Consider the following 18,396-nt stretch of genomic DNA (forward strand, 5'->3'; position numbering starts at 1 on the left):
TTCATCTGAGGTCACGCAGCAGGTTAAAAGAAATTCTGAAAGCAGAGTTTGGAAGATCATGGCTCAAAATGCAACTGCTGCTTCTTGGACAAGGAACAATGTATGAATCGAGCCATACATTAAGCACTGTCCTTTTAAAAAGGCACACACCTTCGAATGCCCATATGGCTTGGAATTCAGCTGTAGTTTATATTCTTGCTGTGTGAGAAAACGAGAACAGAGGTGTGTAGCACTTTATCCCTTTACAAGCAGTGGGAGAATGTCCTGCAAAATGTGAGCAGCTAATTTTAGGCGACAACATAGTTTAAGGTGCCAAGCCTTCCAAAAGGGGAAGGAATGTATATCCAGCTAGACTGCCTTTAGCTCTGAGCTGCTCTAGGGCACTGGGTGTTCATACCACCTCCAGTACGTTAAATCTTTTGTGTGGAGACATAATCCTTCGTTGTGACATTAGTAGAGGTAGCTGTTACGGAAATGATTGTGAAATCCCTCAACTTATGGGAGAGGAGAAGGAGGTGCATCTGAGGTGGTTTGCACTGTGCTAATGCTCTCCAGCCCCAAATCCCAAGGGGCTTTTCAAGTGCTAATTAATTAAGAGTCGGAGTTGTCTGTTTTCAGCACTGGACAAACAGTGGCATAGGGAGTGTGGAGGCTGATCTGGTGTTGCACAGGGACCTGAAAGGACCCGAGTAAAACGCAGGGCTTGGATTCCTAGCTAAGATGCCCTACACTTGGAGGCAGGAAGCAAGGAGGCTGAGTTTAAATGACCCACGACACGCTCCCTATATTTTTCTTCATCTTCTGTCCTACTTCCCAGCACGCTCTGCTGGGACGTGGTAGGGACTGTATGGCACAGTGCATTCCGCGTACGCTCCTGCCCCCTGCTTTATGTTGGCCCAAAGTAAGTACATAGATCTTGCACCGCTTCTACCCTGGAAAGGTCCCTGACCCAAAGGCACGGCTCCATCTTTTTAAGGCCACTTCATGTGCAGGATTCCTGTCCGGTACCCAACCTGCTCTGTCACACCCCAGGCCAGCAAGGACTAAGAGTGCCCTCTGCTGCACTCCTTCTCCTCATCTTTCTATGGCAGCATTCCGCTTGCTGTTTGGAAATAAACAAACCAACTCTTTTAATACACAAACCAAATCTTTCCTACGCTAAAGGTCTTTTTGTGCAGGCTATGCAAAAGCCTGGTTCTGTATTTCAGCAGCAAACAGAAAAGATCATGCCCAGAGATAAAAATGTGTGATATCCTGCATCAATCCCGAGGCGCAAATAAAGCGCTACAGGGAACTGCTGTCCTTTATCAATAACCTTCACCCCGTAGCTTTTCATTGCCTCGTAAAACAAAGCGGCTCCTCGTTGCAGGAGTTCAGGCGGCAGTCTTTAGAGTCACGAAACTTTCATTTCCCGAAGCTGGCAGCAGCAATGCACGGTCACTTATGGTACCTAATTGCGCCTAACAGTGCTGAACTTTCCACCTCTCCCTCCTGTTCAAAGGAAAAACATTGAGCACCACAAAGCTCTGCTTATTTAAGTCCTCAGCTCTTGCAGCCAAAAAGGAATGGATGTAGGTAGGGAAGGGGGGGGTTGTGTCAAGAGAGCTGTACCAGGCTTCATACTTTTGGAGTTAAAAAGAGGAAAAATTAAAAAATAATAATCCTGCTTTTACTGGGGTTTGATTTACCCACGTGGAAAGTAACCGAGCTGCAGGCTGTGCCGGCAGCCCCGTAACCGCCAGGGCCACAGGAATCTGCTCATGTTCCCTGGAATTTGGACATTTTTTGTTGCACCCATTTCAGCTTGCTTTCCAGATTGTCACTCAAGTGCGGGGCACGCCCCCTCCAGGAGGCTATTTAAAGAGGAGCTGGTGTGCAACTTTCTCCAAAGAGCGAGGAGAAACTCCGAAGGAGGAGGAGTGCGTCAGTCGGCAGCCTGAACCCCCTCCTTCCCTTTACTCGGGATGTCTGGCAACGTGGGGACAGTGACCTGGACCCTGTTCCTCCTCCTCCTTGCACCTGGCTGGGTATGTATTGCACTGCAGCAGCTCCGTTTGCTGGCTGGGCATTGCAGCTTCTTGCTTTGATGCATGCGAATGCTTTAGGCTGAATAACTCTTCCCAGCTGCCACCTGCCTCCCAAGGTTTCTGAGAGAAGGCTGGCTGTTAGCAGAGCGATGCAAATGCACTGCGTGACTAAATCACGCTCGGAGCTGCACCGCGCGTAACGCCTGTCATCTACGGATCTCAAAGCTCTTGGCAAATGTGAATGGATTTTGTTTCACTCCACTCTTGTGAGCTAGCAGCCAGCCCTGGTTTACAAGGGGGGAGAAGAGAACAGAGAGGTCAAGTCCCTGAGTTTATGTCACTGCAAGGAATAAAAGTCTCGTATCCCAGGTCCTTACCATCACCATCCTTCCCCAGCCGCCACTGAATCCACCCATGTGTTCCCAGAAACAGTGATCCTGAGGGGGAAATTAGACTGCAGCCTCTCCAGAGCAGGATTTGTGCCTGTTTTTGTGTTAATACAAGTGCTTGACAGAGCAGCTGATTCTGCTTAGGACTTTTGTGTGCCACTAATAGCAGGAACGTTGCTGCAGTCATTAATGTATCTAAATTGCAGTAAGTACTTTTGGATCAGTGATGAAATCAGGTTCACAGAGCCACTGCGCCTTGTGAGGCTTATTGTGCTGATAGATGCAATAACCTTCTGGTTGATAAGGTCTGTTTGATTGCGCCCAGCAGCACTCGGCGTGTGCCAGCCCCTTTCTTCCCAGGAAAGGTGTCTTCTGCACCAAACGCTACTGCGATCTGAGGGTAACTTCTGCTGTTTGGGATGGTCTTCTTGTTTCTTGCACTGACCCAGCTTTGGCAGCATCATATTGGTCGTATAAACGATTGCAGTGAATCCCACCGCTGTGACACTTTATTGTTACTCTGAGATGATGGAATTTTCCCTAAACCTGCCAACTGCCTTGGAAATGGGACTTTTTACTTTATTTGAGGTCTGAGAGTGATGTTTAGTGGATCGAGCAAGGAAGTGAGAGCTGTTGCTCCTGAATCCGCCCCCTGTGTTGTTCAGAGGTGAGAGTAGAACCAGGATTGCTGGGAGTTACGTTCAGCTCTGCCAGGCTCAGCCTGGGCAAGTCTCCGTGCCTCTGCTCTCTGTCTGTGAAATGGGGGTAGTGGTTCTTTTTCTCGTAACAGGCTGTTGTACAGTGTGCTGCAGCAACCTGGGAAGGTGCCTTGAGACCCTGTGATGGAGGGAGAGCAGGTATTATCCATGACAATTCAGTGTTCGGAATATGCGAATAGCTGTGTTTGACTGCTTTGTCTACTGCCAGTCTTGGAGCGTGAAAGAGAACCAGTTACATGTTTATTCTATTACTTCTACCTTGCAGCGTTAACCCCTGGCTCCCGAAGCACTTTGCAAACAGCTAGCTCAGCTTTGAAACGCTCCTTTCCCAGCCCTTTGAATGCAGTCATGAGCCCAAACGCATTTTAAAAATCCTCTTTGGCTTGGCCCTCTTAGCTGGTTCCCTGGGCTCCTGTGGACATTGACTGATCAGGAATGAGAAGTCCTGATGGTGCCACAGAACTGCTGCAGTGGTCTGAGCTCGTGTCCCCCCACTCGTGCCTTCCTGAGGGCGTAGGTGGAAGAGGTTTTACGTGAATATGAGGCAGGAAGAATATTCTCACTTTTTCTTTCCCCCCAGGTAACTGGGTTTGGTGCTGGCAGCTGGGAGGAAGCTTGTTCTGGCTTGTCAGCTGAGCAGATGGGACCTGGGAGTCAGTGGTGGAGAACGTGTGGAGCACAGGCGAGGGAGCCCTCTAGTCAGACTGTTTTAACTCCCATTGTGGCTTGGCCATTGGTCAGGGGTCCCGGGAGTGGCAGATTCGCACGTGGTGTTTGTGATCAATGTGAGAGCTGCCAGCAGAGCCAGGAGCAGGGAGAGCTGATATTCCAGGCGTTAGCACTTCCTTAAATCTATAGCCTTGATCTCTAATACTGGTTCTGTTCTGCTGCTCTCGAAGTTCACAGAAATGCACTGCTAACCTCGACAGAAACAAGGTCAAGGCTATAGTGAACTTGAAGTTAGGATCCTGCTCAGTGAAGGTAAAAGTGTAATTTTGGGGACAGACCCTTCTGCAGAGGGGAAGAAAATTAAATGTTCTCTAAGTTAAATCCCTCTGCACCCAGGCTGGTGGCACGTTATGTGGAAATGCTGGTCTTTGTGGTACGTATAGGTCTGTAGCAAAGCCTTGAATGTGAGTCCTTGCAGTTCTTTGGGACAGTTCAGGCAATTTCCACACCGTATTGAAACAACTCCTAGAAGCAGTCCTTGCAAATAATGGAGGGTGGAGGGTGCTTAATGCAAATCCAATATAATCCATTATTTAGCCCATTTGAAATTGCTGCGAAAGCAAATTAAGTAATGGAGAACTCCAGGAAGTTGGTGCAATGTTGACTTTCTACCAGCTGTTCCCAACTCAAGAAGTTCCCCTCGCCAGCCAGTTATTCAGTGCTCACTGTTGAGTGTGCGTGAGCCAAAAAGGATTTCAGCTCATTCTCTCCTCTCTTGGGCTCGTGAGAGGAGCGGGAGTTATAAATAGCACGAGCTGACTTTGCTCAGTAATAAACCAAGCAAACAGGAGCCCCAACACGCCCTGGGGCCAGGTGGACTGGGCGATGAAGAGAGGCATGTCTGAGCTGACTGGTGGGAGAATCTCGAAGTATGGAAAAGAGCCCTGCAAATACGGGTGAACTGGGCCTTTTAGGCTGTGCTGGTGCTCACAGGTGGGGGAACTGAGGCACCGAAGAGGTGGGGCTGCAGAGTCACCCAGCAGGTCTCTGGTACGTTGGAGATCTGAATCCAGATGTTCTTGTGCTGAAAAGCAGCCATAATATAATGAGGAAGTGAAGCCGATTGTGAGCAGAAGGTAAAACCAGGTGGTCTGGTTTCTTTGGGTGAGTTATTAAAGGAAATAAACAGCACCAACAATGATTAATGAAGGCGAGAAAGAAAACTCGGTGGGGTTTAATTCCGTTGCATTCTCTGTTATCCCGAAAGAGGTTGTTTTGGTTTGTTTTTCAGTAGGAGAGCTATTTTGAGAATGTTTCTTTATATGGCCTGTGGCTGACACTGCATTGGAAAATGCTTGTTGTCATTATTTTTTTTAAGTGCATGGATTGCATCTTAATATAGGTCCTGTGTTAGGAATGCTTTGCCTCTTATGATCTCACGTACCCCCCACCCACTCATCCATGGTTGAATAACACGTCCTTTTGGCAGCCACAGCGGTTGCATACATGAAAAACAGTAGGAAAGCATTTCTGTATTTTTAGCGTCTTTTAATGCACTTCAGCAGTCGGGAAGAGATCTCTGTGACATGCCAGCTCCCAGCGAGTGGCCCTAAGACTGCCGTCTGGGAACAGCTGGGCTACAGCAGGACAGGCTTGCTTCCAAAATACTTTGCGCTGGGAGTTTTCAAGGAGAATTATGCTGGTTCCTGCTGAGCGGGATAAGACTCCGGGAGGACTTGTGGGTTAAGGTTTAGACTGATCCCTGTCCTACACCATACCGCGCTGATGGTTACAGAAGTACAAAGCAGTTGGCATCTTCTGACCCCATATGAGCTAAAGTCAGAGCAGCTGTTTCGGGCAACAGTCAAAACAGCTGGAAAAGTTTTACTACTGTTATTGGTGACAAACACAATATCCAAGGAAGCTGTTTCACAAGCGAGGGCTGGATGGGATATAACAAGTGCAAACAGAGCCGTAGCAGGATATTTTTTTGGCCTCTGTTCCAGGTGTTCTTCCCTCCCGCCTGTCCCCAGGCTCTTTCCAGCCGCTGCAGCCCCTCTCCCTGGGTGGCAGTGGCCGGGTCTGGCAGCGGAGCTGTGAGGGGTCTGCCCCAGCGGGTGCCTTCCTCTTCACCCCAGCTCACAGCAATACAGGATCCCAGAGCGTTTCGCTGGCATCATCTACGTGCAAGGGTTGTATCAGCCCTGCGGCAGCAGCTGCCCCTGGGGTGGGAGCTGACCCGTGTCCGGCAGCGTGCAGCATCTGAGCACCGCAAACCGGAGTAGTGCTCTTGCATCCCTCTGAACTGCCTGGAGAATTTTAGTGGGCAGAAGCTGAACAGAAAACCAGGCTAGAGTTGGCACACTGATGTTTCTGAGGAGGTGTAAGAGGATCTTTCCAGACCATATGCTCTGCACCTTTCACAGTCGTGGTTTTACGTCTTGCCCATCCAGAGCTGAGGCTAGTGTATTCGCTCCAGGCTGATGCAGGACAAGGATGCCACAGACGGAGTTACTGGAGTGTTTGAAGCATCCTGGGTTTCCCGGAGAAGGTAACCCTCCTTCAGACATAGCCTGACCTCTGTTTAGCATCTGAAGTGGCATAAAAGCCAAGGGTGGGTTTCAGGAGGTGGCCAGCACCTCTGAAATGCTACCAGGATTCACAGGGTCCTGAGGAAGGTTGGTTACGCTGTGTTCCCTGGACAGGGAAGAGGAGAGGGCACATCTCTGGGAATAATGAAGAAAGTAGGAGATTCAGGGGACAAAATGGGACTCGGGAGCCTTTGGGTCAGTTTTCAGCGCTGGCTGACTTTGGGCAAGTCCTTTCTCTATGCGCCTCGCTTTCTCCATCTTCAGACTGGGTCATTAGATACCGCTGCAGAGTGCTTTGATGTTTTCTCCTGAGCAGTGCTATGTAAGAGCTGGGAATAGCTTACTGTTAATAATTACTATTTTATTGCTTCCAGGGAAGCGGAGTGCTGAGCTGCGCATGGGACTCCAAGCTACTGCTTGTCCTGCTTGTTTTGGCCCTGCTTCCCAGAGGCATCTTTTTTCCCTTGAGCTCCAGATGAGTTAGGGATGAGAAAAAGATTAGTCGTGCGAGTCCTTGGGAGCTGCTCGCACATCCTCTGCAGCAGGGCTCTCTGGTGGAGGGCGAAGTTGGTCTTCCCTCCTCTTGATGGGGTGTCTGTGCTTGAGGCAGAATCGTGTTTTTCATTTCTCTGCCTGGCTGGCTTGCGGGAGACTCATTCTCTCCATGGCTTGTCTGCCCTCCAGGTAGAGCTGCAGGCCTGCACGTATCCATGCCAGTGTCCCTCCCAGCCTCTGCAGTGCCCCGCCGGCACCAGCCATGTGTTGGATGCCTGTGGTTGCTGCAAGGTGTGTGCCAGGCAGCTCGGCGAGCTCTGTTCCCTGCAGAAACCCTGTGATCATCACAAGGGACTCTACTGCGACTTCTCCAAAATCCACAGAGGCAGCGGGATCTGCTTAGGTGAGAGCTGTGTGTTCTGTTATTGTACCGTTTTCTTGTGGCCCCTTCAGCCCTCTGCCTGCAGACCTCCCAGAAAACCCATGGCATCGTCAGAATTTCCTGTACTGCTTGGAGCTTCATCCAGCATCGCGTTGTGAGATCTGTGCCAGCCCTGCGACACAATACACACGCAACCGACTTCCTCCTGCGATGAAGGATGTTTCCAAAGGCACGAGTGGGGGTCTGGGACTCTCCTTTGTTCCCGTGACATTGTTAGGAGACATCCTCTAGCTCTGTAGCGCCTGTGGGTAAATACCAGCAATCTGGACTTTTACTGGAAAGTACAGTTGCTTGGAAAATCTCACCCAAAATCTCACTGCCTTCCACTGGAGATTGGCATTTTGCACTCGACTGCTTACATGCAAGAGGCATACTGTATTTCTGGCTTTAGCACGTGGGGTGGAAAGAGCCAAACAACTCGTTTGCAAAATAGTGTATATCTAGACCATGAGAATTACTGAGCCAGGTAAATACAAATGCAGACCTGTTTTCTCTCCTGGTGCCTCTTTTCAGCCAGAAAAAAGAAATCTTTTTTTTTTTTTTTTGTTTAGTCGCTATTTTTAAAGCCTGCAAAAATTATTTTGGTAGAGGGAAAAAGTATTTCCTCAGTCTCCTGTTCTTTGTTTAAAAACAAGACTCCTCTGCCCTGTCTCTGCCAGGAGCTGACCATTATTTTAATTCAAGCTTTTCAAAACAGTCAGGAAGACACGAGGGCTGGAAAGCTGATGTGAACGCTTTGGGAAGCCTTCAGCCACTGCACGTGGCATCTCTGGAAATGCTCTGGCAGCCGTAGCACTTGCATCAACCCGAGACAGGGGCGTTGGGGGTTTGGGGTGGAACTGCACTGTTTTGCAGTGCCAGAATCACATGCAATTTTTTTTACTCTAAATAATGAATTTAAGTTGTAGAAGGTGTTTTCTCCTTTCTTTTGAGAAGTTTTTCTCAGTTATTTGTTTAATTTTCCTCCCCCAGTTATTGTGATCTTTAGAAGCCACATGAGCTTCCTAGTACTTTCTGTAGACATCGATACACCTAAGAGCTGATGATTGAAGCTTAATGAGGTGAGCGTAGGCGTGATAACATCCAGCAGGTGTAAGCTGTAAACTGCCTAATTCGACTGGAAATGAGGTGTGTGTTTGTAGAGTAAAGGTAGCTAAATCACTGGAACAATTTACTCCGGAGCGTGGAGGAGTCTTCATCTCAAAGACTTCACATGAAGACTGGACATCTTTCTAAAGAAAGCGCTTCGTATTCACCGTGATGTAGGGGTTTGATACCAAGATTTTGGAGTGAGAGTCCCAGATCCCTGCTGTGTAGAAAATCAGACTTGAAGACCACAACTGTCCCTCCTGCCTTGAAATGAGAAATTAAGCTTTTCATGGCAAAAATCCCAGATGAACGTAGACCAGGATATCTCCTAAATTGGGCGGAGGATTTGGGCCGTAATGTCCTCGGGTGATATTTTTGTGGTGTCCACAGTGATCTCTTGGAAGATGGGGGATTTTGGAGGCAGTGAAAGAAGGTGAAGGTGGAGTGATGAATCAAACGAAGGGAAAGATCAGTGTTTGTGAATAGAGAAGAGAGGACTTAGAGGTATCCAAATAAGACAGACGTGATGGGAGCAGAAGGGAGCAGAGAGGTGTTGGGGTGTCGTGGGAAAAGCTTGTAGGTTGGGAACCAGCCTGAAGGCCGTATCAGAAGAGACAGGAAGGGAACCATCAGAGTGAAAATTACTGTATATTTGTTTGATGTTATCACAGTAGGTAGCACTTCACGTCTTGCAGAGGAATTCATCTCTTCCTGCAGAGTAGGATACTCTGGAGGATATTTGGAGTATCAGAAAGGTAGAGATGATCCCGTAGTAACTCTGGAGTAGGACAGCCTAAGGGTGGTAGGGTGGCCTGGGTGGGCGCAGGGAGCTGGCAGAGCTGCGGCGGCTGGAGCGGCTCGCTCGAGCTCTGCCGTATTCCCTGCAGAAAAGGGCAAAAGCCTCCTTGGCTGGATGTGGTGTTTGGAGGTGGGAGGTGGCAGCGGTGCCAAGCGGAGCTGGTAAATAAAGAGCCGTCTCACTCTGCTGGCACGATCTGTTTTGGTACTTTAATTGGATCAGGTCAATGGGAAAGTGAGGTCACTGTAGGGCAATGAAGGGCATGACAAAACGATTGAGTTTTGGAAACATAATAAAACCCCGGAGCAGGCTGCCATTCCTTGGGTGGGGAGGAGTGCTGCTGAGGGAACAGCACGCTCAGTTCATCGGGAAGGGAGAGAGCTTGGGCTAAAAACCAGTGAAAGAGGATTTAAAAATAAGTATGAATGGTTGTGTAGAGGGGAAGTGGATGGCTTCCACTTTGATGGAAAAAGTGAGGATTTTGAAACTTCTAAGTAGGAGCACAGGAGTATTTTTATACCGATGGCATTGAAAAGAGTTGCAAGTTGAGATCCAGCTCTGGTTAGAAACAAGGCATTAGCAGCCCGGAAGGATTTGTGTCCCCTCAAGGACTAGGTGGGATGGAAAGAGGCTCTCGCTCCTTGTTTGGTCCAAACGCTTTCTGTCTGAGACAATGTTCCACAGGCGAGCAGGACTAAGGGGAAAATAGATCAGGTTTCCTGGTAAGCCTCCGCAAGCAGCCAAGAATCCTTCGTTTGGGTAACTTCCCAATAGAGGTTTGCATGGATTTTTTTGTTTTTTAAGGGTCAGGATTGCAGAAAGCAGCAGCTGACGAGAACTGTCCAAAAGCAGGATTTCTGTCCTGTGAACAACTCTGAGATTTCAACATTTCATTTCAGGCTGAAAGAGGGGAAAAAAAAAAAATCTCAAAACTTTCCATGGAGTTAATTAGAATACTCCTTTGGCTGTGTCAAAACTTTCCATGTCCATGTTTCATCTTGATCTTTATAGTATCTGAAATAATTACCCAAGCAAAATGCTTCCCCCTATGGATACTGTCCAACAAGTATATTGTTTGAGCTATTGTAAGAGCATAAAGGAAATCTGTGATATCAAATTGAAATGCTTCAGTTGTTTCTCATTGAAAACATTCCTGACGTTGATATGTGCCTGCAAAACTCCTAATCCAATAAGAGTTTTCTGCTGGAAAACTTCCACTGGAAACATTTTGGCTAATGCAGACCTAAGAACTTGTGAGCATCGCTCGCACCCGCAGACTGAAGATTGCTCCTATGTGTCAGATATTGTTGCATTTCCTTTTTTGCTCATTTAAGTTTTATGGGGAAGGAGTGAAAGACTTGTAGGAGGGCTGGAGATGAGAGATCTGGAGATCGGAACAGAGAGACATAGAAAAAGCTGTGGCTGGAAGAAAGAAGAGATTCATGCATCACAGAGGAGCCAAAAAGGTCATAAACCCAAAGTGTTATTTTCCTTCTGTAGGTGCCTTTAGACACGTGGGGACCCAACTGCTCTCAGCAGAATGTTGCCTTTTGGTCTCCCAGGAGTAACGAGGAGCAAAGCCGCTGGCTCACACATCGTGTCAGGAATGCATCTTGCACAACACCGCTGACTGGAGCACTCTCTGAGCTGGGCAGGAAGACCTCTGACTGGAGAACAGGCTGTTTACAAGCTGTAAAGACAAAGTCCCACTTAGTAGCTCATCCAAGTGGAGAAGAGATTTTTCTAGAGATCTTTGCGAGGTCGGGCACAGCTGGAGCCAACTTCCAAAAATCAATGTCAGGAATAGCCTTGGGTCCAGGGAGCCAAATATTAAATGTGCCAACTTCTGCTGTGTCCAGCACTGGGATGGCAGAGCAGAGGAGAGTCTGCACGTGGGCACTTGTCCCTCATCGGGAGCCCTGTGACCCCGAGGCAGAGGCCGTGCTGCCAGCCCCGTACCATCTTCTCAGCTTCTCCTCCTCTTCCCCCTTCCCACAGCTCATGAGGGTGCAACTTGTGACCTGCTGGGCAAGATCTACCACAATGGGGAGAGCTTCCAGCCCACCTGCAAGCTGCAGTGCATCTGCATGGACGGGGCTATCGGCTGCATCCCCCTCTGCTCCGACGACCTGCGGCTGCCGTCCCCGGAGTGCCCCAACCCCCGGCGGGTGAAGTTTCGCAATAAGTGCTGCGAAGAGTGGATCTGCGAGGAGGGCAGTGAGGAAAACCGCTTCGAAACAGCCATGGCGGGTGAGTGGTGGGCAGATGTGACAGGGCCGGGGGCTCTTTGCTGGGGGATAGAGGTGGATCCAAACTGCCTTTGGATCTGGTTTGGAACTGGTGGTGACTGCTCACTCTGTGGTGTGGGCACCAAGTGTTGAACTCCAGACCCATTAAGGTGAGACCAAAGTGATGCTGCGGGGAGGCTCGCACACCCTCTGATACCGCAGCAGAACTGGCTGGAGCTGGGCTGTGGTAGGAAATGGCCCCATGCTTGCTTGCGTCCTCTGTCTGCTGAGAGGCCGAGTAGCTCATGGGATGGATCGGCCCTTTGCTACTGTTCCTGAAGAGTTAGACCACGTTGGGAGCAGCCATGGAGCTGCCACGCTTTGTCCCAAGCCCTGAACCTTGCCTTGTGTCTCTTCCCCGTGTCTCAGTTTTCAGGGAGGATCCAGCACACAAGCCGGAGCTGAATAACCTGCAGGAGAACTGCTTGGTGCAGACCACCGAGTGGAGCGCCTGCTCCAAGAGCTGTGGCATGGGCATCTCTGCCCGAGTAACCAACGACAACCCCCAGTGCCACCTGGTGAAGGAGACCCGGCTCTGCATGGTCCGGCCCTGCGACTTCCCCATGGAGAAAACCAAGGTACTGGGCTTGGGGACAGGGGATGCAACACCGTGAATGCCAGGGACAGCCTAGTTAGGTACTTGTCAGGCATCAGCCTGTCTCACGGGGTCTGCTCTGTGCTTCCACTTTTTCTGTCTCCTGTTGCCCAGTGATGGAGATAGAGCACAGGCCTTGGTGGCCCTTTCGTCTGATCATCATGTCCTTGTTAACCCGTCTGCTCTCTCCCTAGAAGGGGAAGAAGTGTGTGCGGACCCCAAAGCCACGCCAGAGCCTCCACTTCGAGTTTTCGGGCTGCACCAGCACCCGTTCCTACCGGCCCAAGTTCTGCGGCAGCTGCACGGACGGCCGCTGCTGCACCCCGTACGTCACCAGCACCGTGGAGGTGGAGTTCCGCTGCCCTGAGGGGGACTTCTTCCAGCGGAAGATGATGTTCATCAAGATGTGCTCCTGCCACTACGACTGCCCCCGAGACAACGACATCTTCCTGGCCACGTATCGCAGGAGGATGATTGGAGACCATGTCAAGACAGAGAGGCAGTAGCCCTCTCCGTGCCAGATCCACAGGCCAAGGTGTCAAGAGGGCTCTGCAGTGCTTTCGTGGCTGTGTCCCAGGACAATGCAGCCTCTTCCCCCTCTGTGAGGGGCTGTGCTCTTCAGAACAGCACCGCTCGCCACCAGTGGTCCCGGTGGCCTTGCTAACAAGGCGAGGTGCGTGGGGGAACAGCCCCATCTGCCCCAGGTTCCTGACCTTCACCCATGGTGGTGCAAAGGTCAGTGAAGGAACCAGAAACAGGCTTGAGCTGCAAACTTGATCCATGTTCCCACTTGACCGGGTGGGAGAGTGGATCAAAGCCGCGTGGCTCCAGCCTGTCTCCAGCTGAGAGCACGGCGGGTGCAATTCCCCGTGGCCGCTGGCCTGCCAAAACCATGTGGCAAACCCAGGGCATGAGACAGGGGAAGCCCAGGAGGCCTGAGCTAAAGCTGAGCTCCGCAGCCTGCTTTCCAGCAGAGTGGGGCTCTGCTGCGTGTTGATGCAAAGCTTCTTGGGGAAGGTGGTCCTGGCCCCATGCTGGGCTCCTGCTGAGCTTTTCAATTATTTTTGGCTAATTGGATCCAACAAGTTGGCAAAAGCTCTTCCCCCTCCTTGTGCCCACCTTCCACCCTCCCAGGTGCTTTCCTGTCAGCCCCTTTGTTGCAGATCACTTTGCTCCTAGAGAGGCCGGATCATCTGCTGGGCGACCCCTTCTCCGGGCAGCTCAAGGCTGGGCTGTCTTTTTTTCCCCATTAAATTCCTTTTTGCCTTGTGTGCCAGCGAGGGTGACGGCGAAGACAAGGAAACAGCGAGTTGTGTAGTGTCACTGCAGGGGACATAGCATGGCTCAGGGCCTTCTGCCAAAGATCTGAGCTCAGGAAGGGGTTTCTTGATAGAAGGAAGGATCCGGCCAGGCTGTAGCTTTGCCTCCGGTGCTGGCAGGGCAGCGTTCCCTGCGTCCTGTTGCAGACCCGAGGAGCTCTTCCAGCGTGAGACGGGGGTGAGCCAGGCTGCCAGTCTGAAACCCGTCCCCTGCGGGTGCTGCTCCTGGCAGTTTTTAGTGCCGTGGTGAGCATGTCCTACCGTCCCTTTCGGTAATCTCTTCATAAATGGCTCTGGGGTGGGAGAGGGGCTGGGCTCCACCAGCTGACACATCCACAGTGGGGCTGCAGCTATGTTTTGGCTCCGGAGTCTTTGCTTGTAGGTCCATAAGTTGGAGGAAGGCGGTTCAGCTGGGGCCTCCCGGGGAGTTTAAGGCACTGGCAAGAAAAACGCCCGTATTTGTAAATGGAGCAGATCTCTTCTGGAGTTACCGAGGCAGTGGCACGGAAAGCTGCATGGTGCTGGGGTCTCCAGCGGTGGGATTCCCTTCTTGCCGCAGGCCTGTGCAGAGTCTCTCTGCCGTTAAGGACGTGCTGAGTGCCGGCCCGCAGCTCCAGGAGAGGCCACCAGCCCAGGAGCGGTCCCGTGAGCCCCCAGCCTGGCTGGCACGGCCAGCAGCAATGCAGCCCCGTGCACCGCAGCAGCTCCCTGGCACCTCTGAAGACTGATCAGCTGTGTTTAGTCTCTGCTGATTTTAGCAGAAACATCCCGGTAAAGGCCCAGTCTCATTCCTTAAATCTTCACCCTTTTCCAGTCACTGGAAATCACGATGAATTCCTGTCCCAGCCGGGCAGGCGCAGGGGCCACGCTGCAGCACCGAGGCTTGACCCCACCACAACTCCCATCCCAAAGCAGAACTTGATGTCGGAGGATAATCCCAGCCGTCAATAAACACGGCCCATAACGCCGCTGAAACGCCAGCTCGGGGCCTGCGTCTTGTCTCAGCCCCTCTTTTCTTGCTCTCTCAGCCTGCGGAAGCTCGTGAGCCTTCAGCCTCCTGTTACCTGTAATCAATTGGAACTGTAAATAATTTATCTGATGTAATTTCTTTTTTTTTTTTAAATGCCTTTGTACAGTTTCTGTATCCTTTTAGCACAACCTTGCTCGGGGCCTCTTCTCCCCTTGCCCTCCGGGTCTGCTCTGAACTTTTCCCCTGCCATTTACACAGTTTCTGAGTGTAAAACTACGCTGAGGTTGCACTTTACTCAACGCTAATAAATATCTCTTTATTTTTTATATCCCTGGCAGCATCCCTCTGTGCGAGGCTCCTGCCTGGTTTCCCCTCCAGCCTTTCCCCAGTGCCACCAGCTTGCTGGGACCAGTGCTGGGACCCTCTGCAAAGCTGATGGCTGGGCGTGGAGGGGAGGGGGGTCCCGGACAGGCCCTGTTCCCCCTCCCAAATCGCAGCGGGGCTGGTGTTGGTGTCTCACGGGCACCTCTGCAGCCACAAAACGCGGCTCCCGCTCTGGGAGGGGACAAGCGGAGCTCCCCCTCCGCCTGCTTAAGGACCCAGAAGTCCTTAATACCCAGTTAAAAATAACCCTGGGAGCAGATGTGAGCAGAAGTCGGCGATAACGGGGCCAGAACGCGAGGGGCTTTGCGGCGGCTTAACAGCTTACGGATTCATCCCCCTCTCATCACATTAGCCAGGGGCTCCCCCCTCTCCCACCCCCGGCACCGTGGCGGGGGGCGAGAGGCTCTTCCCCTCCCCGAACCTTCCTCCTCCCCTGGGGAAGGCTGAGGGCTCCCCGGGGGGAGGCAGGTGACAGGGGGACAGGGCCCCCGGCGAGCTTGAGCGGGAGCTGCGGGGGTCGAGGCTCCGAGCCCGGAGCAGGGGCCGTCCCCTCGCTCTCTGCAGGCTGGAGAGGCCCTGGGGGAGGCAGCGGGGGGGGGACGCGGTGACAGCCCTCGCCTGCGTCCCCGGGGCGGTGGCCGTTAGGTGGCACCAGGCACCTCCCTGCGGGGACAGTCCCCGAGGCGGGGTGCCGAGGGGTGCGGGGCCTCCGCCGGCCCCTGGGGAGCTGAGCGGGTGCCGGGGGGACCCGGCTGCGGGGCACAGCCCCGCGGCAGCGCCCACCTCCTCAGGGCCGGCCCCGGGCACCCACCGCGGGGCCGCCACCGCCCCCGCCGGGCCACCACCGCGGCCTGCCCGGCCGGGAGGGCAGCGGGGCCCTCGGTGCCGGCGAGGGGCGGAATTCCAGCCCGCCACCGCCTCCGCGGCCGTCCCGGGCCCCGGGCAGCCCCGCTCCCCCTTATCGCCCGCGGCCGCCGCCTGCGCGGCACCGATAGCCCGGGCGTGGCCCCGCGGCCGCCGGGGATAAGGCCCGGGGCTGGGGGCGGCGGGGCCGAGCGGGGACCCCGGCGGGGAGCGGGGGCGGCTCCGGCCCTGCCTCGGCCCCCGCCACCCTTATCGGCCCCGGCCACGCCGCTGCCGGGACGGCGTCACCGCCCGCGCCTCCCGCCGCCGCGGGCAGGGAGCGCTTTTCCCTCAAAAAGCTCAGAAAGGGGCGGGTGCGGCGGGCGCGAACCGCCACGAGACCCGGCTCCGCCGGGCCCGGGGGCATCGGGGGCTCCGCCGGCTGCGCCCGGCAGCCCCGGGGACCCGCCCGGGGGTGCCCACGGCCCGTGGGGCGCGCGGGGAACCCGCGAGCGCGCTTTCTCCTTATATGGGGTGGTGACGTCACGGCGGCGCTCGGAGGCCAGCGGTGAGGTCACGCGCCCCCCGCGGGGGGGAGGGGGGGGAATCTCCTCGCCCCGCCCCTTCGCCCACCGTGACGCCACACCGTCACCTGCCCGCCCCGCCCACTGCAGCGCCGCGCCGCCGCCGGCCCCGCCCCCTCCGCGGCGCTGACGGGCGGCAGCGGCAGCCAGTGGGCGCGGCCGACGGCGCGGGGGGCGGGGCGACCGTGACGTCACGGGGCGGGGCCTGCGGTGCAGGTGGAGGCAGCGCCGTGCGGAGCGGAGCGGCGGCCCCGGCCCGGGTGAGTGGGGGCACCGGGGGCACCCAGCGGGCTCGGGGTCTGGGGCGGCCCAGAGCTGGTTGTGGGGTGGGGGTTATGGGCGGGGGTTATAGGGTCAGGGTGGTTGTGGGGTGGGGGGGGTCACGGGGGGACCTGGGGGGCCCGTAGTGGGGTCAGGCTGGTTGTGGGCTGGGGGTTATAGGAGGATTTGGGGTGCTCTGGGCGCACGTGGGGGTCAGGCTGGTTGTGGGGTGGGGGGTGACGAGGGGACGTGGAGTGCTGTGGGGTGGGGGGATCCACAGTGGGGTCAGGCTAGGTGTGGGGTGAGGGCAGTGTGGGGCGACCTGGAGCTGGGGGAGGTGGGGGGACCCGTAGAGGTCAAGCGAGATGTGGGGTGCTCTGAGGAGGTCAGACTGGGTGTGGGGGGCCCGCAGTGAGTGAGGTGTGGGGTGTGGGGGTTATGGGGAAATGTGGGGTGTCCTGGGGCTGGGGGAGACCAGGGAGGCACCACAGCGGGATCAGGCAGCGTGTGGGGCGGAGGGAAGGATGTGGGGTGCTCTGGGGTGGGGAGGCCCCCAGTGGGGCCAGGCTGGGGAATGGGGTGCACTGGGGCTGGAGCAGGGACCCTGAGTGGGGCTGGGGGGTGCGTGGGGCTGAAGGGGAGGATATGGGGTGGGGAGGACGGGAAGCTCTGGGGGGCAGCGGGGTCCCCACAGCGGGCTCAGGCTCGGGAGGTGAACGGGGCGCCGAGGGCAGGGGGGCCCTGCCCCGTGGGGGATGCCAACCCCCAGGCTGGGGCGTTTCCCCCCCACAGTGTTGCTCCCACTGCTGCAGAGGAAGGGAGAAGGTAGACGCAGCCTCGGGGATTCGGGTCCCCCCCTGCACCCCGCGGTCCCGGCGGCAGCGCTGCTCACCTGGGAAGCGGCAGCTCCCGCGTTGGCATCTGGGTCCGGCTCTGATTTCCCAGAGGCGTTTGGTGCTCGCTGGGGTCGTGCCTCAGCCGCAGCCTGCTCAGCCCGGGGCTTTGGGGCGGCTGCGCTCTTTCCCCTCTCTCCAAGACGCCGTCTGCGCCCGCCGAGACGGTTCCCGAAGCTGGCGGTGGCGGCTGAGCTGCAGAGTGCCGGGAGCCTCCTCCTCCCGTCGATACCTTTCCCAGCGCGGATCGATGCTGCGCTCAACCGGGCAGCGCTAAAACCTCACCATCAACTTTCTGCGCCGTTCCTCCTGCGCGGCTGCGGGAGCAGGGGATTTATCTCGCCACATCCCCTTTTAGATGGGAGTGCTTTGCGCTGATGTTGCAACCGGAGGAGCGTGCGGCAGGACTCGCCGTCCCCGGCGGTTCCTGCAATCTCTTCCCTTCCTGAATTTCACCCTCCTGCAGCCGTAGCAGCATGAGGGGTTGGTGAACCTGATCGCTAGCCCATGCCATGGGCTGCACCGGGGGCTTCTGCCTTCGCCGCTTCCCGGGGGGCTCGGCAGGTGCCGTGGGATCTGAGCTGCTAGCCGGAGTCGCAGGGGACGGTGGCTATCTTTAGGGCTGTGTTGCAATGGAGGGGTGTGCCTTGGCTCGGCGCTGCCGGCAGCCACCTCCTCGCCCGAGGATTGACTTACGCCGGGGCTCCCGCATGGGGAAAATCAACATTTGCTCTGCGGTTTGCAGAAGCGGGTGTTGGGGTGCCCCGTCCTCTGTGGGCTCCGTAGCGGGGCTGTGGGGCTGGCCCCGGCGTGGGGCTGAAGCCTAGGGTCAGGCACATTGGCAGCTGCCTGCAGCGGGGTCGCTGCCAAGGCTGCTGGCCGGCCCTGCCAGCTCGGGCGGGCAGGGGCTGACGTCAGGCGACGCACGCCCTGCGCGAGGTCAGGCTGTGCGCGGTGCGCAGGGCTGCGGTTCGGCGCAGGGTGCACCAACGGCTCCCCGGCACCCTCAGCCGTGCTCTGCCGCTGCCCAGCAGGACTG

At 55.1% G+C, this 18,396-nt stretch overlaps 2 protein-coding genes across 2 annotated transcripts in view; both read left to right on the plus strand.

Annotated features, from left to right (window-relative positions):
• Nucleotides 1–1,950: 1,950 nt before the first annotated feature.
• Nucleotides 1,951–14,526, plus strand: LOC142419398 (CCN family member 2-like). The gene is made up of 5 exons (XM_075522353.1): nucleotides 1,951–2,027; nucleotides 7,080–7,293; nucleotides 11,219–11,470; nucleotides 11,878–12,086; nucleotides 12,298–14,526. The coding sequence occupies exons 1-5, from the start codon at nucleotides 1,965–1,967 to the stop codon at nucleotides 12,607–12,609; spliced, it is 1,050 nt and encodes a 349-aa protein (XP_075378468.1). The 5' UTR covers nucleotides 1,951–1,964; the 3' UTR covers nucleotides 12,610–14,526.
• A 1,807-nt stretch (nucleotides 14,527–16,333) lies between these two features.
• The window catches only part of EPB41 (erythrocyte membrane protein band 4.1), a 96,964-nt gene continuing 94,901 nt past the window's right edge, over nucleotides 16,334–18,396 (plus strand). Inside the window, exon 1 of the mRNA XM_075522337.1 lies at nucleotides 16,334–16,463. The gene's annotated coding sequence lies outside the window, so the exon portion shown is untranslated. The remainder of the gene's footprint in view (nucleotides 16,464–18,396) is intronic.

Source organism: Mycteria americana, chromosome 21 (genome assembly GCF_035582795.1).
Source record: "Mycteria americana isolate JAX WOST 10 ecotype Jacksonville Zoo and Gardens chromosome 21, USCA_MyAme_1.0, whole genome shotgun sequence".
Taxonomy (NCBI): domain Eukaryota; kingdom Metazoa; phylum Chordata; class Aves; order Ciconiiformes; family Ciconiidae; genus Mycteria; species Mycteria americana.

What these genes read in the sequence shown, in the direction of transcription:
- LOC142419398 (XM_075522353.1), top strand. Translation starts at nt 1,965, where the DNA reads ATGTCTGGCAACGTGGGGACAGTGACCTGGACCCTGTTCCTCCTCCTC. An exon ending in TCCTCCTTGCACCTGGCTGG is followed by an intron (nt 2,028 to 7,079) that starts GTATGTATTGCA and finishes TCTGCCCTCCAG; the next exon opens with GTAGAGCTGCAGGCCTGCAC. An exon ending in AGGCAGCGGGATCTGCTTAG is followed by an intron (nt 7,294 to 11,218) that starts GTGAGAGCTGTG and finishes CCCTTCCCACAG; the next exon opens with CTCATGAGGGTGCAACTTGT.